The sequence below is a fragment of the Diceros bicornis genome, chromosome 21 (genome assembly GCF_020826845.1).
Source record: "Diceros bicornis minor isolate mBicDic1 chromosome 21, mDicBic1.mat.cur, whole genome shotgun sequence".
NCBI classification, from domain to species: domain Eukaryota; kingdom Metazoa; phylum Chordata; class Mammalia; order Perissodactyla; family Rhinocerotidae; genus Diceros; species Diceros bicornis.
Window position 1 is genome coordinate 13,941,623 of NC_080760.1, and position 25,205 is coordinate 13,966,827.

The 25,205-nt window shown below is 38.9% G+C and overlaps 1 protein-coding gene across 8 annotated transcripts in view; it reads left to right on the top strand.

Moving 5' to 3' along the window:
• Positions 1–25,205, top strand: part of DPY19L4 (dpy-19 like 4) — a 66,865-nt gene that overhangs the window by 7,599 nt on the left and 34,061 nt on the right. For 5 of the 8 annotated variants that reach the window (XM_058564626.1, XM_058564629.1, XM_058564627.1 and 2 more), the window contains exons 2-7: positions 3,406–3,516; positions 10,344–10,468; positions 13,069–13,159; positions 13,877–13,998; positions 14,107–14,252; positions 23,846–23,969. In XM_058564626.1, the coding sequence (XP_058420609.1) occupies positions 3,406–3,516; positions 10,344–10,468; positions 13,069–13,159; positions 13,877–13,998; positions 14,107–14,252; positions 23,846–23,969 (719 nt within the window). Of the gene's footprint in view, positions 1–3,405; positions 3,517–4,131; positions 5,191–10,343; positions 10,469–13,068; positions 13,160–13,876; positions 13,999–14,106; positions 14,253–23,845; positions 23,970–25,205 lie in introns of those variants that run through there. The other 3 variants (XM_058564631.1, XM_058564628.1, XM_058564632.1) reach the window with 3 other exon arrangements.

Here is a 25,205-nt window from a genome sequence, read left to right on the forward strand (position 1 = left end):
AAGATGCTTGTTATGATTTCAATCCTCTTAAATTTATTGAGGCTTGCTTTGTTTCCCAACATATGGTCTATCCTAGAGAATGTTCCATGCGCGCTTGAGAAGAATGTGTAGTCAGCTGTTTTTGGGTGGAGTGCTCTGTATATGTCTACTAGGTCCATCTCGTCCAGTTTTTCATTTAAGTCTAATATTTCTTTATTAACTTTTTGTCTGGATGATCTATCCATTGCTGTAAGTGGGGTGTTAAGATCCCCTACTATTATTGTGTTGTTGTTGATTTCTCCTTTTAGGTTTGTTAATAGTTGTTTTATGTACATTGGTGCTCCTATGTTGGGTGCATATATATTTATGAGTGATATGTCTTCTTGATGGAGTGTCCCTTTTATCATTATATATTTCCCTTCTTTGTCTTTCTTAACCTGTTTTATCTTGAAGTCTACTTTGTCTGATATGAGTATGGCAACACCTGCTTTCTTTTGTTTGCCATTAGCTTGGAGTATTGTCTTCCATCCTTTCACTCTGAGCCTGTGCTTGTCTTTAGTGCTAAGATGTGTTTCCTGAAGGCAGCATATTGTTGGGTCTTGCTTTTTAATCCATCCTGCCACTCTGTATCTTTTGATTGGAGAGTTCAATCCATTTACATTTAGGGTAATTATTGAAATATGAGGGTTGAATGTTGCTGTTTTGTCACTTATTTTCTGGTTCTTTTGCATTTCCTTTGTTTCTTGTCCCATTTGTTTTGGATTGCCAATTCAGTTTGGTTATTCTGTCTTATGATTCTTCTAGTTTTCTCTTTGTTTATCATATGTGGTTTTAATTTGATTATTTGTTTAGTGGTTACCTTGAGGTTTGGGCGAAAAATCTTCTGTATGAGATAGTCCATTATCTGATAGCCTCCTATTTCCTTATACTAAGTCAATTCAGTCACTTTCCTCTTCCCCTTCTAAGTTGCTCTTGTTATACCTTATTCTATCTTGTGTTGTGGCTGTGTGTTTACAGTGATGAGGTTAAATTTATTTTTGGTGAATTTCTTCCTTTGATCTTTGAGTTTAGTATTTAAGTGGTTGCTAACCTATTCCGGTAAAGATCTACTATTTCTCTGATTTTGTCTACCTACTTTTCTCCTTACTCCAAGCTTTGTGTTCCCTTTCTCTTCTTGTTTTCAGGCCTGAGGGCCTTCTTGAGTATTTCTTGTAGTGGCGGTCTCGTGGCCATGAACTCCCTTAGCTTTTGTTTATCTGGGAGAGTTACTATTTCTCCATCATATTTGAAGGATATTTTTGCTGGATAGAGTATTCTTGGCTGAAAGTTTTTGTCTTTTAGTATTTGAATATATCATTCCAGTCTCTTCTAGCCTGAAAAGTTTCTGTTGAGAAATCCGCTGAGAGCCTGATGGGAGTTCCTTTGTACGTTATTTTTTGTTTTTGTCTAGCTGCCCTTAATATTGTTTCTTTGTCGTTGACCCTGGCTAGCCTTACCACTAGGTGTCGTGGTGAAGGCCTTTGTCTGTTAATATATATAGGCGTCCTGTTGGCTTCGCTTACTGGTATTTCTTGCTCCTTCCCCAGATTTGGGAAATTTTCAGCTATTATTTCCTTGAATAGGCTCTCTGTTCCTCTTTCCCTCTCCTCTCCCTCGGGAATACCTATAATTCTTATGTTACATTTTCTAATAGAGTCCGATATTTCTCGGAGTCTTTCTTCATTTCTTTTTAGTCTTAGTTCTCTCTCTTCTTCCATCTGGAGTATATCTGTATTCCTATCCTCTAAAGTACTAATTCTTTCCTCCATATTGTCAGCTCTGTTCTTTAAAGATTCCAGATTCTCCTTTATCTCCTCCATTGTGTTCTTCATCTCCATCAGCCCTGATAGGTTTTTCTTTATGATTTCAATCTCTTTTGTGAAGAAACTCCTAATCTCATTAAATTGTTTGTCTGTGTTGTCTCGTATTTCGTTGAGTGTTTTTATGATAGCTATTTTGAAATCTCTGTCATTTAGTTTATGGATTTCTGTGTCTTCGGGGTTGATTTCTGGTTGCTTGTCATTTTGTTTCTGGTCTGGTGATTTCATATATTTTTGCATTGTGGTTCCTGTGTTGGTTTTGATTTTCCTCATCCTGGAAGTCTCTGGTTGCACTTTCCACCTGCCGCCACTGTGTGGTGGTGAAGGGCTGTGTAGTCTAAGCCCCCTGCGCTCTGCCCCAGTTTTTCTGCTGCGATCCGCAGTTTTGTTTTGTTTTGTTTTGTTTCTTTTCCCCACTGCGATCCACGGGTCCAGTCCAATTTATTCTGGTCTGCCTCGGACCGCTAGATCTGGTCGAGCTGCAGACTCCGGGTTGTGGGGAGGGGGGAGCTCTCTCTTTTGCCCTCTGGGTCCCTGACGTGGGAGGCTTCTCGTTTGCCCCTCTTTATCCGCTCTCTGGGTTGCTCAGATGTTGATGGTAGCCCTGTGGCTCCTCTGAGCCCTCTGTGCGGGAGTTTCCCACTGGCTGAGAGCGCCCGAAGAGCTACAGTTTCCCGCCGAGGGCCGCCCCTCCCCCCTCTCTGGGAGCCGCGCGGACCGGATCGCTGATCTGATGGGGAGGGAGCGGAGTTCTCCTTACCTCTCCCCACTTCCTCCGGGGGCCCAGCACGTTCCGCTCTCAGATGTGCGGCAGTGTGGATCCCTCCGCTCCAGCTTTTGACTGTCTGGGATTCCGTTGTTTGTCTGTGGCTGTTACTTTTGTTGTATTTTGTGGGGGAAGAATTCACGGGAAAGCTCACTCCGCCATGATGCTGACGTCACTCCTCTACATTTTTTTTATCAGATGTAGAAAGGGTAGATAGTCTAATATTGGGGAATTTTCTGAGAGCTTCCCAAATATAGGGATATTTATAGGTTCAGCCTATTTTCTGATACCTAAATCTATAAGACTGTTGAATGATAATGATACCACAGCACTGTGAAATTCTACAGAACTTTCAGGATTATTAAAAAAATGAAGTATAGTTTCATGAGCAATGTATTTTATTATATTTTGATTTTTAAAAAATCATTAATCCGTGAATGATGTGTATGGTACTTTCAGGTAACTAAAATAAGCAGCTTATTTGTTAAATAACACTTGTTTCCCAATCATTCTGGAAAAGAGTTTACTTGTTTTGGGATAGTTTGAAAATAGCATCATCTCAGGAGAAGAGCGCATTGATTTATCAGTAGGACTGAAAGCACGAGTTGGAGTTGGGACTTATATTGTCTTTGTAGGAAAGACAGTTTTGTGGGAATGCTAAAATAATTATGAAAAAAGTTATCTTTGGTACTAATTGGTCTCCATGTGACTTTTGTCTTAGTATAATAAAAGTTAATCATTTTGGGATACAGACAGAATAATTTGATACACACATTGCAATAACTTCTCAAATATTTTAAGGACCAATTATAGAGCTGCGCCAAAGAAAAAAGCCAAAGTCTTCAGAAAATAAAGAATCTGCCAAAGAAGAGAAAATCAATGACACTCCAGTTCCTGAAAGAGCTCCAAAACGTAAGTTAGATAGATTTGTTGGAGTTTTTGTGCTACTACAAAAATAGTTATGCTAGGTAGTATATATTATGTTAATGTTTTAAATGAATAAACATATTTTGTGGTTAAGTATGCAATGATATCAGTCAACTTGCATTAGGTTTTGCTGTAGAAAAACCCCTAAATCTCACTGGCTTACAACAAACATTTATTTCTGATTAACGTTACATGTTGTGGCTGCAGGTTGGCTGATGTAGCTTCATGTGTCATGAAGGGGCAGCCCCTACTGGGGATGTGTTTTTCTTGTGGCAGAGAAAAAGAGCAGGAGAGCAGGCAGAATCACACAGTGCCTCTTCAAGTTTCTGCCGAACTGGCACACTGTCACTTGTACCTACATTCGCTTGGCCTGAGCAAGTCATGTAATCAATCTAGACAATGGGACGGAGAAGTATGCTCTGACTACAGGGAAGCGTTGCAAGTCACATAGTACTAGGCAGGGATGAATAATCTTTTTATAGGAAAGGAAAAGATAGTTGGGGATAATAATAACGTAGTAGTAATAATAATATTATCATGATAATAACAGTCTACTGCATTCTGTCCTTTTGGTCATAAATATTTACTTCTCTCCCTCAGACAAAATACCTTCGCTACCTCCCCCGCCCCCAGGAAGACACTCAGTCTTATCCAGAAGTGGCATCAGTCTTGAAGACCGTGGGCTTCATCAGGGACAGCTATTACTCATTCTGATCCTGAGACCTGTGAATTAAAAAGACAAGTTATCTGCTCTGTGTCAGGGGTGCCCAAGACCACCTCTGTGTTTGGAGATTAGCTAGAAGGACTCCCAGGTCTCAGAATATAGTTATATTCACAGCTATGATTTATTACAGTGAACAATTTAAGAAAAAGTCAGCAAAGGGAAAAGGCCTATGGGTTGAAGTTCACAGGAAACTAGGCACAACCTTCCAAGATTCCTCTCCCAGTGAACTCACACAGTATGTGCTCTATTCCTTCAGCATCAAATTGTGACATTTGTAGTTTTGTCTACCAAGGAAGCTCATAGCAACTCTGCCTAGGGTTTTTATTGGTGGCTGGTCATGCACCCTCTGCCTACCACATACCAAAATTCTAGACTCCCAGAAGGAAAGTGGTCAACATGAACCACATTGTTTGTACAAGCAAGTTAGGTTCAGTAAACCACACTTATCAGTTAGAGAATGGTGGGAACCCTCCTGAAATCCCAGTTCCCAGATGCCAGTGAAGAGCCTACCTTGCAAGCAGGCCTTTCTTAGCAAAGCAGTTGCAGGCCTGCTTTGCTCATTCTTTTCTGCACATGCCTCCTCTCCCATTATATGTTGTTGGACAGGGGCAGGATAACCAAAATAAATGCTTCCATTCAGAGAGAGCAAGAGTGAGAGAGACACATCAGCCACTGGTCCATAGCATTTCTGAAATCCTACTAGGTAAATTTGAGGTCTCCTTACTCTGGGGTAGAGAATGTTTTTTGATTAGGCCCCAGTTGTTTTCCTTAGGAGTAGCTTCCCAGTTCCTTGTTCTTCGTGGTCCTTGGTTCCACCCTCTGGAGGTCCTTCCTTTTCCATTATCCTCCTGAACCATGTCTGAAGATGGCTTTGGAGAATATGCCATCCTTAGGAGCTGAATAGCTTTCTCATATTGCTTCCTGCCCATAAAGAGGTGAGGGCCCATTTATATATATTTGCTCAAATAAGGTAAAGGCAGTGGGTCATCTACAGATCTAGTTCAGGGGCTAGCAGCAAGAAAACTTTTTGGGAGCTGGAAAAATAATAATCCCTATTGTGCAGTCACAAAACATTTTATGAAACTGTTTCCTGTGAATAGTCGCAATTTTAATACTAATTTTTTATTGTTTTAGGTAACAAGATTGCAAAACAGAATGTTACTAGAGTCCCTTGGTTATCCGCTGCATTTGATTATAGGAAAGAGATGAATTTAGAACACAGTTGGCCTATTTGCAAGCGGGAATGAAGAGGAAAATAGAGAATCCAAAATTTCTGGGACTTAGTAGTGTTGAAGTTAGAACTGATTGTCTTTTCAACCAGTAAAAAATAAAATCAAGAAATACTTTGGGGGGCCAGCCCTGTGGCATAGCAGTTAAGTGCACATGTTCCACTGCTGGCGGCCCGGGTTCGGATCCCGGGTGCGTACTGATGCACCGCTTGTCAAGCCATGCTGTGGCCACGTCCCATATAAAGTGGAGGAAGATGGGCAGAGATGATAGCTCAGGGCGTCTTCCTCAGCAAAAAGAGGAGGATTGACATGGATGTTAGCTCAGGGCTGATCTTCCTCAAAAAACAAAAAAAACAATACTTTGAGTAACAAAGATTGATTAAGATGAATCCTCAGGGCAGTGACCAAATCAAGGACAAGGCTGTCAACACAGTTTGTTAAATGTGTGAATGGATTAAGGTAGTTCCCAGTAAGTCCTTTCAGCTGGACAAAGCTCTCAGGGCGAAAAAGGACAAAGGATGCAGTCCCATAAAAGCATGATAAGCTCAAGATACATGTAGTTAAATCTTTGAGAGAGGCATATCTAGAAAAAAAATTGTAGGTATAGTTACTAGAATATGAAGCTGACTGGAATCAATTAGGTAAAAGGCCAACAAAATTCTTAATTTTCTTTGCAAAGATGAGTGATATAATTTTGTAAAATTAATGTACAATTAATATACCATAAAATGCACAGAATCTTAGGTGTTTAATTAAATGACTTTGACACTTGAATATAGCTGAAACAAGATACAGAACGTTTCCATTATCCCAGAAAGCCCCTTTGTATCTCTTTCCAGGAAGTAGATTTCCCCTGTACCCCCCAAGACAACCACTCTTCTGATATTTTTCAATATTGATTAATTAACTTTGCCTGTTTTAGAATTTCATATAAATGGAATCATACAACATGTATGCCTTTGTGTTTGGATTCTTTCACTTAGCTCAGTATGTTATCCTTTAAAAACATAGTCAGTTGAGAGTCATTCATGTTGCTTAATTATTTATCCCTTCTCTTCTTGTTAAGTAGTTTCTAGTATTTAGCTATTATTAATAAGGCTGCCATGAACATACTTGTACAAATCTTTTTGTGGACATCTGTTTTTATTTCTCTTGGGTAAGTACCTAGGAGAATTGTTGGCTGAGCTTTTGAGAGAGATGTACTGTCAAAAGAACTCCAGTCTAGATTAAAAAGGACACAACTCTTCAGGTCTTAAAATAATGTATGAATTCCTAGCTTGACGTGCAGGAAGCAGGCTGAGTAAGCTGCTCTGAGGGTATCTTTCTTGAGAAGTAGTGAGTGTATTTTGCCTTTGGAAGGGAAGTGAATATTTGTGACTAATGGGGCAGACCCTGGTGGACCTTTTATTGTTCCCAAATGTTAGCTCTCTCACTTAAAAGTGGATGATAATCACCTCCTGTTGGCATGTGATTTGGATGCCTCTTCCCTACCTGTTGTCGGGCTGACTGTGTGACTTGCCTGGGCCAGCAGAATGAGTGGAAAAAGCAGTGTACTAGTTCTGACCAGAAACTGTAAGAGGCGTTGTATGCTTCTGCCTGTTCTCCTGTTCTTGTTCTCTGTCATGAGAACAGTATGTCCCAAATAGGGACTGATCCCAGTCTGGAACTCTGAAGAAGATATAAGGAGAAGACCCACAACTAATCTGAAGTCTGGAATTGGGTGTAGAGTCACTGCTGACCCATTTCCCACAAGTAATCAGTGAGAAATAAATCTTTGTTTCATAAGCCACTGATAGTTTGGGTTCACTTTTTTTTTTTTGCTGATAAAGATTCACCCTGAGCTAACATTTGTGCCAATCTCCCTCTATTTTGTATGTGGGTCACTGCCACAGTATGGCCACCGACAAGTGGTATAGGTCTGTGCCCAGGAACTGAACCTGGGCCGCTGAAGCAGAGTACACCAAACTTAATCACTAGGCCATGGTTCTGGCCCCTTGAGGTCACTTCTTTATCACAGCAAAGCTGACTAATAGAGTGGTCATTTAAAACATTTTGGAAAATACAATATAAGAAACATAATAAACAATTCAGAGATAACTACTATAAAATAGTATTTTCTTCCTAACTACAAAAATATATTTTTAGGGTAGAAAATGTAGAACATAGAGAAAAGTATAATAAAAATAAAATGTATGAATAATTCCAGTAGATATAATACTCTTAAAATTTTGGTAAGTATTGCTTATATTTTTTTCAATGTATTTATACTTTTTCTTTTTTTTTTTTTTTTACTTTTTGTGAAATTGAATCCTACATTTCTTTTCTTAACATGTCATTAGCTTTTTCCTGTGCTTTAAAGGTTACTTAACTATGCCCTATATTATTGATATTGACATTTATGTAGTTTTCTTTTTTGTGTGTGCATGATTAGCATTTTACAAGTGACGGGATAACACAGGTAACACAGATAACACAGAAGTTATCTGATTAGGCTGGTTAATGACTAACATAACGTAATTAGAAGTCAGATCCTTTACTTTTCAGTTTTCCAATTAAAATGATAATTTTTTAAAACAATGATTTCCAGAGCCTAGAGCTCTTTATTTTCTCTAAAATGTATACACTTAAACCAAACACTGATAGCTTGATTCCATCTTTGACTCTTTACAAAAAAACTTTCAAAAGCAGAATATTTAGTATCAACGTAGGGCATTAATATATAGGATTTGGTTGAATATATTTTGTATAATAGCCCCTGATAATTAGGATTAATTTGCCGTAGTCTAAGACTTAATGGAAAAAAAACAGAAATAGATAAACGTTCAGAAACTTGGAACTACTTTTGTCAAACTGCCACCATAGATAAGTTTTTTCCTATTCGTTTTTTATAGTTCATATCGTGTCAACATTGCTTTAACTATGATATATTTTTGCAAGTATGCTTCTGTAGCCCAATGATAATAGTTAGTATCACTTACTATGTGCCAGGCCAAATGCTTTACACATGCTATTGGAAACAGTAATTTTAAAACGTATCATACTGATACTAATATTTGATTTATTGGGTAGTGCTTTTCAAGCATTTTGAATATAATTCTTATTAATTTAGTGATATCTAACTAGTTAGTCTATTTAATGTCTCTAGTATGCTATGTAAACTAATATTTATTAAATAATGTTTTGAAAATAGCCAAGATTTTAGGTTAACTAGACTAATCAACACGCTGATTTTTACACATCTGTCAGTCGTTCAGTAGTAGAACACTGGGCTTTGGGCCCTTAGCCCAGTGCTCATATACTTAATCTTAACACCTCTAGCAGGACTAAATCATCCTGTGTGTAGAAAATCCAAATGTGTTTTATGTTATTTCATCAAGAAGTAGTTACGTATATATGACAGTTGTATATGATGTTTTAAATACATAAGCATCTAAAGTCATTGAATTATAGGGCCGGCCCCGTGGCTTAGCGGTTAAGTGCGCGCGCTCCGCTGCTGGCGGCCCGGGTTTGCATCCCGGGCGTGCACCGACACACTGCTTCTCCGGCCACGCTGAGGCCGCGTCCCACATACAGCAACTAGATGGATGTGCAACTGTGACATACAGCTATCTACTGGGGCTTTGGGGGGAAAAAATAAATAAAATCTTTAAAAAAAAAAAAAAAGTCATTGAATTATACACTTTAAATGGCTGTAATTGGGGCCGGCCTGGTGGCTTAGCAGTTAAGTGTGCACGCTCCACTTTGGTGGCCCGGGGTTCGCAGGTTTGGATCCCAGGTAGGCACCGACGCACGGCTTCTCAAGCCGTGCTGTGGCAGCGTCCCGTATAGAGTAGAGGAAGATGGGCACAGATGTTAGCCCAGGGCTAATCTTCCTTACACACACACAAAAAATAAATGGCTGTGATTTATAGTACGTAAATTATTCCTCAATAAAGAAAAAAATTCCTTGATAAGGAAAACATCTCAACAGTAATTCTGAATGAATCTGTATTTTTTCTGTAGATATTTGCTAGTACCTTCCTTTTTCTTAATTAATAGACTTTAATTTTAAAAACCATTTTTGATTTATAGAACTGAGCAGATAGTACAGAGTTCCCATGTTACCACCCCCCAACACACAGTGTTTACTCTATTATTAACATTTTATATTAGTATGATACATTTGTTACAATTAATGAACCAATATTGATACTTTTTTTTTTTTTGTGAGAAAGACTAGCCCTGAGCTAACATCCATGACAATACTCTTCTTTTTGCTAAGGAAGATTGGCCCCCTGGGTGAACATCCGTGCCTGCCAGGCTTCCTCTACTTTATATGGGACGTCGCCACAGCATGGCTTGACAGGCGTGTGTCGGTGCGCGCCCAGGATCCGAACCTGCGAACCCCAGGCCGCCGAAATGGAGTGTGTGCACTTAACTGCTGCGCCACTGGGCGGCCCCCAATGATACATTATTTTTAACTAAAGTCCACACTTGGTTGAGATTTCCTCAGTTTTTACCTAATGTCCCTTTTCTGTTCCAAGATCCCACCCAGGACGTCACATTACAGTTAGTTGTCATGGCTCCTTAGACTTCTCTTGGCTGTGGCAGTTTCTCAGGCTTTCGTTGTTTTTGATGACCTTGTCAGTTTTGAGGACTCCTCGTCAGACACTGTAGGATGCACCTCTGTTGGAATTGGTCTGCTGTTTTTCTCATGATTACACTGCGGTTATGGGTTTTGGGAAGGAAGACCACAGAGTTAGAGTGTCATTTTTATCACATCATATCAAGGGTACATACTACCTTTGGATTGCTTTTTCTTTTTTAATAAAAGTACATGTATCATCTACATCTGATTACTTTGAATGTGCTCTTTTCAGATGTATTATTTCAGCGCTTTGCAAAGATTTTCATTGGCTGTCTTGCAGCAGTTACTAGTGGTATGATGTATGCTCTCTATTTATCAGCATACCATGAACGGAAATTCTGGTTTTCCAACAGGCAGGTAAGGAGAAAGAATTTTGAGCATGTGAAAGTTGTTTTAGTATTAATTTAAGTAATGTGTTTACCAGTGAGCCAAAATATATGTGTGTAGTGTGACAAGTGCTTTCTTATTTATAGCCATTAGAAACAAAATGATGTAGAAGCTGTTTTGAGAACACAGTGACGGTATCATGCTTGAAAAATTTAATAGAATGTATTTCAAGGCCATAGAATAGAAACTGTGAGGGTGCTTTCCTCGTGCAATTAATTTATCAGCGATTTCTGATGACAGTGAAATGTTGTGGAGTTTAGGCAGCTTTTTAGTAGTTTTGATAGTTTACATTTCGGCAACAATCTATGGAAGTTTCAGCATCAAAATAGTTTTGTTTTTAGGTTACATCATTGAACATTTTGGGGGTTTGAAAATGATTAACAGTACTTATTAAGATGTTGTCTCATAGTAGTATGTTTAATGTTTGGTTTTAAATCACAGAATCTTTAATCACTATAACTTTATTCATAATTCTTTTGGCGTTTGAATAAGTTTGTTTTCAGAGTTACCTTCACAATCAGATATAACTGTAATATGCGTTGGCAAAGTTCACAGTGTTACCACTCGCCTCTAAAGGGTTTTGTTGTTTTTTTTTTTTAGTCCAAATAATTTTTTGTTCTTACTTTTGAGCAAGTAGTCAAGCTGCCTAAATGTTTTTAAGCCCTTGATATACCTAACACCACCAAAATATTTAACTGAATAATTACTTACCTGTATTGATTTGACAAAGGCTGTTACTGGAGCATATCATATTTCCTTGAAAAATGTTATGCAGATTAGCTATTAGTAGTTCTCAACACTGGATGTATGGTAGAATCATCTGGGGAGCTTTCAAAAAATAACCTCCCTCACAGATTCTTAGGTGAGGGGAGTATCTGGGATCAGTATTGCACAAAATATTTTCAAGCGATTTCTGTTGTGTAGGCAGAACTGAGAACAACCAAAGGTTTGAAAATATAGAAGGCATTCATGAAGAACCTTGTTTTTCAAAGCATTGTGTATGAGCCAGGAGCATTGGCATCATCTGGGAGCTTTTTCAGAATTGCAGATTCTCAGGTCCTACCTTAGAATCTACATGTTAGTAAGATCTCTAGGGGCCGGCCCCATGGCTTAGCGGTTAAGTGCGCGCGCTCCGATGATGGCGGCCCGGGTTCGGAACCCCGGGCGCGCACGGAGGCACTGCTTCTGCGGCCATGCTGAGGCCGTGTCTCACATACAGCAACTAGAAGGATGTGCAGCTATGACGTACAACTATCTACTGGGGCTTTGGGGGGAAAAAATAAATAAATAAATAAATAAATAAAGATCTCTAGGAGTTTCATGTGCATATTAAATCTGAGAAATGCTGATTAAGAGTTTACGTCTTTGAAATCTTAGAAAGAAACAAGTCTGTTTTCATTAATAAAAAATCATTTTAGTAAAATTTGTTTAGATTAATAAGCTCTAAATGAGAGAAAAGGGTTCACTGGTCAAATAGATCTGGGAACAACTTCCTCTTAGAGATTCACAATGCATAATGTATACTGAAACTTTGAAAAGTCTTGCAATAAAGAAACTCATTTAACTTTCTTCAAGCCAGCCTTTTGCATAACTTATTTAACTATAGAGCTTTTTTTAGGTAACACCCATTTATATCTTAGGAAGTTGTGATGATCAAACTTTGGGAAAACTGCTCTGATATCTTTTATTTTTCTGTTAATTGGTAAATATTATGTGTGAAAATAAACGAGTTTTATTTTAAAAGATTATAGATTTGTGAAAGCTTGATTCAGCATGAAAAGCACAGGTTTTCCAATGTTTTGAACTACCTATGTTCTTGGTTCTGTGTAGCCTAATTTTAAGATTTGCTTATATTTCTGGAAGTTTCTTTGAAAAGCACTGATTAGGTATCTGGTGCTCTTGAAAAGTACTAATTAAGGGCTTGCTCTTCTAGATACATAGGGAAGAGGAATAGCAGTAGAAAATACTACTGTCTTCTTTTTTTTTTTTAATTAATTAATTAATTTATTTATTTTTCCCCAAAGCCCCAGTAGATAGTTGTATGTCATAGTTCACATCCTTCTAGTTCCTGTATGTGGGACGTGGCCTCAGCATGGCCAGAGAAGCGGTGCGTCGGTGCTCACCCGGGATCCGAACCCGGGCCACCAGCAGCGGAGCGCCCGCACCTAACCGCTAAGCCACCGGGCCGGCCCCTACTGTCTTCTTAAACTTATGTTTTTATTGTGGACTTCTAACACCTCAACCATCATTTTTTATTACCTGCCTTACTATTCTCACTGTCCTTAGGGCATTTATTTTCCTTTTCCCTCTAGATTTTCCTTGTATATAATAGGTAAATGACTTATGAGTTACAATCCATTTTAAACCTTAGATGTTTTATTAAAATGATTTCCAGGTTATTAAAAAAGCTTAACCTCATTAATATGGCCACTAGTGATTAAAGGAAAATTCAAACATATCTTTGAATAAAAGGATAAATAAATAGCATTAGTCTAGAAGATGAGGAGAGAGAAGGAAGATTGTAGTTGAAATTTAGGACACTGGTATTTAATCATTTTATTTTCTTTTAGGAGCTGGAACGGGAAATCACATTTCAGGGTGACAGTGCCATTTATTACTCTTATTATAAAGATATGTTAAAGGCCCCTTCATTTGAAAGAGGTATGATAACCACATTTGTATTTTTGTGTGTGTGTGAGGAAGATCAGTCCTGAGCTAACATCTGATGCCAATCCTCCTCTTTTTGCTGAGGAAGATTGGCCCTGGGCTAACATCTGTGCCCATCTTCCTGTACTTTATATGGGACGCCGCCACAGCATGGCTTGACAAGCGGTGCATTGGCGCGTGCCCGGGATCCTAACCTATGAACCCTGGGTGACCCAAGTGGAGCACGCACACTTAACTGCTACGCCACCGGCTGGCCCCTACATTTGCATTGTTTGTTTTGTGTGTGAGAAAGATCAGCCCTGAGCTAACATCCATGCCCATCTTCCTCTGCTTTATGTGAGACGCTGCCACAGCATGGCCTGACAAGCAGTGTGTCTGTGCACGCCCAGGATCCAAACCCGGGCCACCAGCAGTGGAGCACGCGCAGTTAACCACTACGCCACGGGGCCGGCCCTGCATTTTTAATAACAATATTTTTCTGAAATAAAACAGTGTTCCATTTGGGAGCCCTTGAATGTGGAGATTTGTGTCAGAATGTAGGTATTGTTCTTTCTTGTATTTAATAAAACAATGGGAAAAATGAGGCACAGAGTATTATATTTTGAGATCTTTCTTGGTAATGATTCAAAATATTTAATGACCTCTGAATGACATGTTTAAATAATATAAAAGTAGAATAAATAATCTGGAGAAAAATTTTTCTGTCTTTAGGTGTTTATGAACTGACACACAATAACAAAACTATATCTCTGAAGACTATAAATGCAGTGCAGCAAATGTCTCTATATCCAGAACTTATTGCCAGCGTTTTGTATCAAGCAACTGGTAGCAATGTATGTGTTTTTCTTTTGACTTATTTTTTATTTCCTCACATATTTATGAATCCTCAAAATTATTTAATGTCATCCTATTATCTCCTTCTCTTTTTTTTTTCCAATTAGGAGATTATTGAGCCAGTGTATTTCTATATTGGCATTGTTTTTGGATTGCAAGGGATATATGTTACTGCTTTATTTGTTACAAGTTGGCTTATGAGTGGAACATGGCTAGCAGGAATGCTAACGGTTGCATGGTTCATTATTAACAGGTAAGAAAGATGTTTTTAATTAAGATTTACAATTTTTTGTGGCTTTTGTATTCAGTTCTAAAAATTACACCCCCTCCCCAATATTCCACACCCTAATCCCCTCCTGTGAATATGAGGAGATATCATTGCTGTGATTGTCATATGGCACAGTTGACCTTAAGGTAGGAAGATGAGCTGGTGGGGCTGATCTAATTGTATGAGCCCCTAAAAGAGGAGAGCTTTCTCCAGCTGGTGCAGAAGGGGAAGTCAGAGATATTCAAAGCATGAGAAGGATTTGCTCTGCTGTTGCTGGACTGAAATGAGGAAGAAATGAATTCTGCCATCAGCCAGTGAGCTTGTAAAAGGACTGCAAGCCCAGGATGGAAACTGCAGCCCTGGCTGATACTTTGATTTTAGCTTTGGGAGACCCTGAGCAGACAGTCCACCCATCTGTGCTGGGTTTGCGAGCTAATAAATTTGTGTTGTTTTAAGCTGCTACATTTGTGGTCATTTGTCATGCAACAGTTGAAAAATAATATACCCGCCTTGTATCTCTCTTTTTTCAGATTTAGCAACATTGTCATATATGGGTAAACCTCTTCTTTCCTCTTTTATTTAACACTGATGACATAGCTTCATGAAAAGAAGGAAGAGGCATCAGATACATCATTAAGTTAATTACCACAGATAAGGATTCTGTATTAATCTATGACAAGGTGCTTTGAATTAATAAACCCATCCCTTTTGGTGATCAAAGCAGCCTCAGTTCTTTAATAGGAAGTAAATAGAGAGTAGAGGATGGGACTTCTTTGAAAGGGAGGGCTAGGGGCTGGCCCCGTGGCTTAGCGGTTGGGTGCACGCGCTCCGCTACTGGCGCCCGGGTTTGGATCCCGGGCACACACTGACGCACCGCTTCTCTGGCCATGCTGAGACAACATCCCACATACAGCAACTAGAAGGTTGTGCAACTATGACATACAGCTATCTACTGGGGATTTGGGGGAAAAAAAGGAGGAGGATTGGCAATAGATGTTAGCTCAGAGCTGGTCTTCTTCAGCAAAAAGAGGAGGATTAGCACGGATGTTAGCTCAGGGCTGATCTTCCTCACACACACACACACAAAAAAAAGAAAGGGAGGGCTCATTTGAGACGTGTCAAAAATTTTCTTGGCATTGGTCAGTGTCAAAAGTTTATTTTTTGTTTTTGTTTTTTTAATTTTTATTTATTTATTTATTTTTCCCCAAAGCCCCGGTAGATAGTTGTATGTCATAGTTGCACATCCTTCTAGTTGCTGTATGTGGGACACAGCCTCAGCATGGCCGGAGAAGTGGTGCGTCGGTGCTCGCCAGGAATCCGAACCCGGGCCGCCAGCAGTGGAGTGCGCGCACTTAACTGCCAAGCCACGGGGCCGGCCCAAAAGTTTATTTATTTTTTTTTTTTTTGTGAGGAGATCAGCCCTGTGCTAACATCCGCCAATCCTCCTCTTTTTTTGCTGAGGAAGACGGCCCCGGGCCAACATCCGTGCCCATCTTCCTCCACTCTACATGGGATGCCGCCACAGCATGGCTTGCCAAGCAGCGCGTCGGTGCGCGCCCGGGACCCGAACCAGCGAACCCCGGGCCGCCGCAGCAGAGCGCGCGCACCCAACCACCTGCGCCACCGGGCCGGCCCCTCAAAAGTTTATTTTTTGAATGATGGATATTCTTCTTCCTCTCCATAACACTTTTCCCCTGATGACACTTAACATGATTAAATGTTTTAAAATGAAACATTTCTGGGGCCAGCCCCGTGGCTTAGGGGTTAAGTGCACGCGCTCCGCTACTGGCGGCCCGGGTTCGGATCCCGGGCACGCACCGACGCACCGCTTCTCTGGCTGTGCTGAGGCCGCGTCCCACATACAGCAACTCGAAGGATGTGCAACTATGACATACAATTATCTACTGGGGCTTTGGGGGAAAAAAAAAAGGAGGATGATTGGCAATAGATGTTAGCTCAGAGCTGGTCTTCCTCAGCAAAAAGAGGAGGATTAGCAAAGATATTAGCTCAGAGCTGATCTTCCTCACAAAAAAAATAAATAAAATAAAATGAAACATTTCTTCTGTTGTACATTTCTTTCAGCAATTGCCAGATGAAAAATATGATACCTATAAGTTATTGAGAGTCAGCATTAAGGGCTGTATCTCGTACCAGGCTCTGTTAGAGTCACATGCTGGCAACAATTTGATATAAAGGATTTTTTAAATCTTCCTTAGCAGTTTTCGAGTATAGCCATCCAGCTTTATGATTTAAGTATATTTCTTCTTAAAAACACAGGGATGAACCAAACTTTATTATTGCAAAAGGAATATATGTATGTTGTAGAAAATTAAAACCAGCAACAATAAAATAATAACTTCACATTCCCACCACCTAGAGATCACTCAGCATTTTTTATACCTTGGTGCCTTTCTTTTAGATCTTTTTCTATGTGAATATCCATGTGAATGTATATGTATATGTGTATGCATGTATATATTTGTATATGTATTTTTTGCTAAAATGAGATATATTGCGGATACTGTTTTATATGTGCTTTCTTTATTTGCCAGTCTCTTCTTTCCATTTCAATAACTATCTTGTCTAATACCCAATCCATATTACAGTTTTCCCCATTGACCTTAAAATAACCTATTTAGCTGGTTTATCCAAACCAGTATTTAATCCAGGACCACATATTGCATCTGGTTGTTATATTCCTTAATTCTCTTTAACTCTAATGTAGTCCCTTTTTATGACAGTGGCTTGTTGAAGGGACTGAGTCAGTTGTCCTACAGAATGTCCCACTGCATGGATTTCTCTTGTTGCTTCTTTGTGGCATCATCTAGCTTTTTCCTCTATTTCTTGTGTTTCTGTAAGTTGGAAGTTATATCTAAAAGCTTAATGGGTTCAAGATAAACAATTCTGGTTTGAATATGTTATTGATGATGTGTTTTTCATGTTCCATGCCGTTAAAGTTATGTGGTATTTAGTTGGCCTACCCCTAGAGAAGCTGAGATTGACTGCTGGTTTGGAGAGTGACAGTCTGATCTGTCTATTGAATAGTTGTGTTTTCCTCTTATGACTAGAAAATAATCTGTATGGTGTTTTGGGGCACCAAATCAATGTTGTTTTCACCATTAACCATTTACCTAAGTGTTGTAACTCCAGTTGATAATCTTTCCCGAAATTAATAATTTCATTGGGGTTTATAAAATTATATTTTTCTATTTTCAATAGCCAAATTCTTCAATCTTCAAAGGTAGAATTTTTCTTTAATCAAGGTTACCTTGTTTGTCTTTGAATTCAGTTACTATTAGAAAGTCAGGACAAATGCTTAATTTCACTTTAATTACCAATTTTTAAGTAAGATTGTTTTAGTAGCTGTCTCAGAAAATGATAAAAACTTTTTCTCATGTTCTTTTTTTTTTTGTGAGGAAGATCAGCCCTGAGCTAACATCCATGCCAATCCTCCTCTTTTTGCTGAGGAAGACCGGCTCTGAGCTAACATCTATTGCCAATCCTCCTCCTTTTTTCCCCAAAGCCCCAGTAGATAGTTGTATGTCATAGTTGCACATCCTTCTAGTTGCTGTATGTGGGACGCGGCCTCAGCATGGCTGGAGAAGTGGTGCATCAGTGCGCGCCCAGGATCCAAACCCGGGCCGCCAGCAGCGGAGCGCGCGCACTTAATGGCTAAGCCACGGGGCCGGCCCTCGTGTTCTTTTTATCTTTCTCTACTTAGGGATTTTCATTGATTTAATAGGACTAAATCCATTACTATCATTGTTCTTTTTGTTGCTCAAATTGTCACAACTTTGGTCAATAAGAGTCCTTTCAGGCTGACTTCTGAGTTCTTTTGACACATATTCATTAGTCTTTGAAAGCTTGCTTGTTTTCTGGCTCAACAGGCTCACCTTGTGCATTCTCTGTGATAGATTGGAATTAGCCGTTTCTCTGTGGAGCTCTGGTTCCTTTTAGTATGTAACAGTATTTGAGGATCTGGTGTGGATGCTGGGGGATAAGATGATTTCTTGTTATGTCAGAAAGTGCCGGGCCGGCCCTGTGGCTTAGTGGTTAAGTGCGCGCGCTCCGCTACTGGCGGCCTGGGTTCAGATCCCGGGCGCACACCGACGCGCAGCTTCTCCGGCCATGCTGAGGCCCCGTCCCACATACAGCAACTAGAAGGATGTGCAGCTATGACATACAACTATCTACTGGGGCTTTGGGGGAAAAAATAAATAAATAAAATCTTTAAAAAAAAAAGAAAGTGCCTGTTAGAGAATATTTTACGTTGACATATACTTTTCTAAAATTCTCTTAGGATTCATTGTTAGAAATTTAATAGCACACTCACAGAAAGTTATTTCAGTACTTGTAGACTAGGTCTAGAAAGTCTTGCTTTTTAGAGTGAAATGGTATTTAGTATAAAACAAGCATTATTTAAATGCTTCTGTGTTTTTTTTTTGAGGAAGATCGGCCCTGAGCTAACATCTGCCAATCCTCCTCTTTTTGCTGAGGAAGACCAGCCCTGGGCTAACATCCATGCCCATCTTCCTCCACTTTATGTGGGACGTCGCCACAGCATGGCTTGACAAGCAGTGCGGTGGTGCATGCCCAGCATCCGAACCAGCGAACCCCGGGCCGCTGCAGTGGAGCATGCGCACTTAACCGCTTGTGCCACCAGGCCGACCCCAGCATTAATGCTAGATCTAAATCCTTTTAGAAGGTCTAAAATGATTGCTTTCTTGAATATGTGATAGATTAGTTATTGCTGCATAACAAATCATCCCAAAACTTAACAACTTAAAAGAACAAACATGGGGCTGGCCTGGTGGCGCCAACGGTTAAGTGTGCGCACTCTGCTGCGGTGGCCCGGGGTTAGCCGGTTCACATCCTGGGCGCGCACTGACGCGCCGCTGGGCAAGCCATGCTGTGGCGGCATCCCATATAAAGTGGAGGAAGATGGGCATGGATGCTAGCCCACGGCCGGTGTTCCTCAGCAAAAAGAGGAGGATTGGCAGATGTTAGCTCAGGGCCAATCTTCCTCACAAAACAACAACAACAACAACAACAACAAACATTATCTCACACAATTTCTGAGGGTCAGGAGTCCAGAGTAACTTAGCTGGGTGGTTCTGGTTCAGGGCCTCTTACGAGGTTGCAGTCAAGAGTTGGTTGGGGCTACAGTCATCTAAAAGCTTGACGGGCCTGGACCATTTCCTTCCAGGCTCACTCACGTGGCTGTTTACAAGAAGCCTTGGTTGCTTACTGGCTGCTGACCTAGGCCTTAGTTTCTCATCGCTCTCCACGGGGCCTCTCTATAGCGCTGTTCACAGCTTGGCTGCTGGCTTCCTGTAGTGAATGATCCAAGAGAGTAGAGTGAGTATGCCATAGTGGAAGCCAGGTGTCTTTTATATCCTAATCTCAGAAATGATGTGACGTCACTCTGCCATATTCTGTTGGTTGCACAGACTAACTGTGGTGCCATGTGGGAAGTGACTATAGAGGGTGTTAGTACTGAGAAGTAGGGAACATTGCGGACCATCTTGGAGGCTGGCTACCACATGCAGTGAACTTGTAATATTCATTTCATTTAATCCCCAGACTTCCTTCATCAGAAATTTGAAGAGGAAGCCCAGACAACTTTTCCATGTAAAAATAACAGCATTAAAGAATAATAAGACTCCCTCTCAAATAGAATATTTTAGAGATCTTAGTGAGAATTGTGAGGAAATGGCCTTATTTAATGACAAAACATGTCCTAGGTAGCTGGAGCAGGAGTTAGGTAGAAAAATTAACCTGATATAGTCTGCTAAAATGTATCTTTGGTCAATTGAAACATTCTTAGCAAGTAGTTTTTTTAATGTTTATTTTGCATTTTGTTTATTTTTTATTGGTATATATCTTATACTGCAAAATATATTTTAATGCCAGGAAAGAATATGCTCTCTTTTTTATTCATCAGGAATGCACATGTCTGAGAGGTACAGTTAACAGAAATAATGGTAACCATGATGCTGGTTCTGTTGTGATGATATTGGTATACTCAGGATGCTCATGGAGGTGTAAGTTTTTTCAATTTTAGGTGGTAGTTTTTTTCCAGGAATTCCATTTTATTCCAAGGAAGTAATCCCAAAAAGAAGGAAAGAGTTCACTACTTGACCTTATTAACTTATTTATTATAGTATTATTTGTAATAATATGAAAAATTAGAAAACCACCTAAATATAGGAGAATGGTTAGGTAAGTTGTAATACGTCAATAGAAAGAAACAGGGAGTCATTAGATATTGTATGGGTGTTTTTCAACTTTCACGCATTGTACATTGACATGCCAAACTGTTTTACATATGTTATCTAACTCAATGTTTCTCAAACTTCAGTTATGTATATTTAAAACTTAATTCTCGGGCCTGCCCCATGGCTTAGCGGTTAAGTGTGTGCGCTCCGCTGCTGCCGGCCTGGGTTCAGATCCCAGGTGCGCACTGACGCACCACTTCTCCGGCCATGCTGAGGCCGCGTCCCACATACAGCAACTAGAAGGATGTGCAGCTATGACATACAACAATCTACTAGGGCTTTGGGGGGAAAAAAATAAATAAAATCTTTAAAAAAAAAAAAAACTTAATTCTCATGGGTTCTATGTGTGGACTTAAATAATTTGAATTATAATGCTACTTAAATATAAAACATAAAACTAGGTAAAGCTCCTCATGCTTAAAAGCACTTATGCTACTATTGAAATCAGTATACTAATGAAATAACAAACCAGTAAAATATTAACTGGAAATATTAATTTAATGTAAAAAACGATGTTCTGCTGAGGCCAAATTTCTACTCTCAGCGTAAATATGGTACCAGTCCAGCAGATTCTTTTGAGTATGACAAACCTACGCAGCTGAGTACCGTGAGATGACTCAGTTCTCATCATGGTGCTCTTTTCAGTCCACTATGAAATCTTCTTTTACCACAGTGATCAGGACATGATTTTGTTTTTATTTGACAATACATCATTTAGCATTAAGACCATCTCATACTTTCTGCTTAGCCCAAGCCAATTGAGGTAGTACTGTTACCACTAGATTGTGAACACAAACATGGAAGTCAATCTTGAAATCTTTTGGCATTAGTAAGTGACAAGGTGGTCATCCAGGTGATCCATATTATGCTTATACTATGATGTGTTTAAAATGAAAACACAAAATTAGACTCAGAGCGTGCTGATCTCTGTGAATCTATCTGCAGGTCTATGAACCCCAATGGATTTAACTAATTATTATTTTGAACTGCTGGTTTGTGCTGCTGTCTGCTAGACTGCCACTGTGGAGAAAAAGTGGGTCTCATTTGATTTTGTCACATCTCTCTGTTAGCGTTCTGGTTCTCACTACCACCAAGTGTGGTGAGGGGAAGAGAGTGAGTAGCACAGGTGATGGGGAAGGTGGCAGTGAGGAGCTTGTCCAGGTGTGGAGAATAACTGGCAGAAAGCCTACTCAGTTTGTGCTGCAGTGACTAGAGGAGAAGGATCCCTCTATCCCTTCTCCAGACAGTGTTTCTGGTGCAGAGTTTTCAAGATTTCACTGCACTAGTGTGTGAGTTGGGTAGAGGTAGTGAGTGAGCCTTTGGAATGGGGATTGCGGGTTCAGTTTCCCAGTTCTGGGCTGATGGAGTGGTTGAGTCCTGAATTGAGAACAGACATCCTTTCCTTCTCCTCACTTCCTGTCTTAGGACATGCGAATCTCTTTTTTGTCTTTTAGAAATTTAACTTTTGCAACAATTTTTCAGAAATAAAATTGTATGAAAATAGCCTTTAGAATACATGATGTTCAATAAATGGTATTGGAACAACCTAATCTGGAAAATAAATACTTATTGCACACAAAAATAAATTCCAAATGGATTAAAGAATTAAAAGTAAACAATGAAACCAATGATTACTATACAAAAACATTGGTTCATGTTTTTAAAAACTGTGATAGGTGAAGGTGGAAACAATGTAAACATTAACAATAGAGAATTGGTTAGATTATGCTAGATCCATACTATGGTGTGCCATAATCAGTAAATGTTCTTGAAGTATATTTATTGACACATATATTATGGAAATATGCTCATAATACATTGTTAAGTAAAAAATAATTTATTACAGAATTATGAAAGAGCTAAGATCTAATACTGTTTAGTAGGGTCTAGACACTGCTGAGTTCTTTATAGCTTTTATTTCATTTGATCTTCACATATGATCCTGTTTTTAATATATATATTCAATTACATATACATTCATAGAAGACAAGTTTTCTTCTAATACTTTGTAACAGTTTTATTGAGGTATAATGGACATAAAATGTATATATTTAAAGTGTACAATTCGATCAATTTAGGCATTTAGACACATTCATGAAACCATCAACAAAATCAATGTAAACATGTATCACCCTCAAAAGTTTCCTTGTGCCCCTTGGTAATCCCTCCCTCTTTCCTTTTCTTACCCCACCTCTACTCCTGCCCCACTGTTCCCAGGAAACCAATGATTAGCTTTCTGTCACTAAAAATCAGTTTGCGTTTTCTAGAATTTTATGTAAATGCAGTCATATAGCATATACTTTTTTGGTCTGTTTTCACTCAGCATAATTATTTTGAGATTCAGGTATGTTGGGTATATCAATAGTTCATTCCTTTTTTTGCTAATTAGTATCCTATGTTATGGCTATACCACAATTTGATTGAATTAAATTACATGCAAGTATGTCCTTCTCCATTACTTAGAAGAGTTATGCAGCAATTTTCATAAAGTTTTTAAAACAGTAGCACCTTTGTTTTTTGTGTGGAAAATAGCCATTGACTGTATGAGATCCAATTTTGACGATTGTTGGAAAGGCAGTCCCATTGTAGTGTGAGGATATGCACTGGAGACAGCAGGCTCTCAATGAAAGTCAAATGAGGAGAAACTTAGGAGGAGCCTACGAAGACGTTCTATCTTTGTGATTTTGGGAATTTTCAAAGGTCTCTAGACATATCACATAAAGGACTACTGTGATGTTATTTCTGGGTAACCTGCTCAGTGAAAAGGTTATTAACTGAATATCTGAAGATATGCATGGTAACCCTGTATTGTGCCACCTGCTAGCTATATGACTTGATTAAGCCTCATCACCTCTCTGAGCTTCATATTCCTTGTATAAGGGGGATAAGAACTTTGGATCTGCCAGGCCTGCTAATTATGTTGTGTACATTGTACTTAGAGAAGGGTAGCCATCTCATTAAGGGAAGGGAGGGTAGGGGCTGAAATCAGTGTACTCTGTGTGCTGTATCCTGAGGCTGTGTCTGCCCAGAGCAAGGATGCCTTTTTCAAATTCTCACAGGGGCCCATCTATTCATCAAGCAGTGCACAGCAGTTCTAAGTCTTCCTAGGTGGGATGTAAGAGGGGACGGGGTGAGACACTATTAATTTGCTCAAAGATGCTAAATAGGCAATAGTGGCTCTGTGCCTACCTTACAGGATTGTTACAGAGAACAATGAGATGTGTGTTAAAGTGTTTGAAAAGTATAGTGTTACAAATACAATGTCTTGCTATTTTGCTGTTTATCTGTGGTTTATTTTAGGGTAGATACAACAAGAATTGAATACTCCATTCCTTTAAGAGAAAACTGGGCACTACCATATTTTGCATGCCAAGTTGCTGCACTTACAGGCTATTTAAAAAGCAACTTAAATACTTATGGAGAGGTAAGATACAAATTTATTTGTCACAGTGAATTCTGATATATTGCTAGTGTGGTACATAATTTTAAAGCTAACCATATTAAGAGTTAAGTTATATTCAATGAAAGCTAGTTACTACATAATAAAGGATATAGTTAAGTAGTCTTTTTATAACACTGTTATTCTGTAATCTGATTGACAGTTTATTTTTAGGAGAAAGGAGATGTTATATTGTTTTAGTGTAGTTACTTGACAAATATATGAAGAATATCTTATTTTGAAAATTAATCTATCTCGTTATTTTACCATTTCTCTCACTTCTGAAACATTGATGGCCTTTAGTCATCATAAATTAAAGAAATATTAATGAAGATATAAAAAGTGACTATAACGACAGCAGTGTTAACTGTTATGGTAGCAATGCGTATTTTCTGTTTGCCCTTATGTTTTCTGTGACTGAGGTGTAGGTAGGTTAATGAGTTTCAGAAGACTGTCGCAGATAGTTTAGATTCTTACTTTTTTTGTTGGTGTTGCCATAAACCCTTTTGGCAATCAGATGAAGCTTACAGACTCTGTCTCAGAATAATTATTTTAAATGCATAAAATAAAATAAACGCGATATAAAGGCAACCAATTATATTGAAATTGACTGAAATGTAGCAATCCTTTGACAGTCTGCCTATCTTGGGTTATGAATTCCTGGCTGGAAAAAGAGACGATAGGGCCCAAGGAAAGGCTTCTATTAAACCTGGTTAGCTGGGAAATAGGAAGCACTTATGTTCCTTTCTGAAATCTCTGAAAAAGGTACTATTCTTTCCTTCTTTCAGTGATGACAAATGTCCCGAGCATAGCAAACTTTGTTTCATTTTTTATAACTCTAGGTTTCCTTTTTTATGTAAAATAACGTAACACATTTCAGATTTGTAGTTTTCCTTTTGTTGTGTTTGTGTAAAGAGTTTTCTGAGCAAGAATATTTTCTATAATAGTCAGGGAGTCTATGATTGAGTGTTTTCCTGTTAGATTGTGCAGGCTTCTTCTAGGAAAGAATAGTTCTTCAATTTTTGAATAAAAGAATTTAATATAGCAAAATGAACTGTCTAAGCTTCTTTGTATTTACCATTATTTTGAACTAAAATGAAACTTTTGTTGCCTAAAAAAGGTTTATTCAAGTTATCTTTTTAATGAAATTATTATTCCTTTTTATTTTAAGAGAAGAAATTTTGGAAAAGGTAGTGTGATGTATAAAATTATTTTTTACCT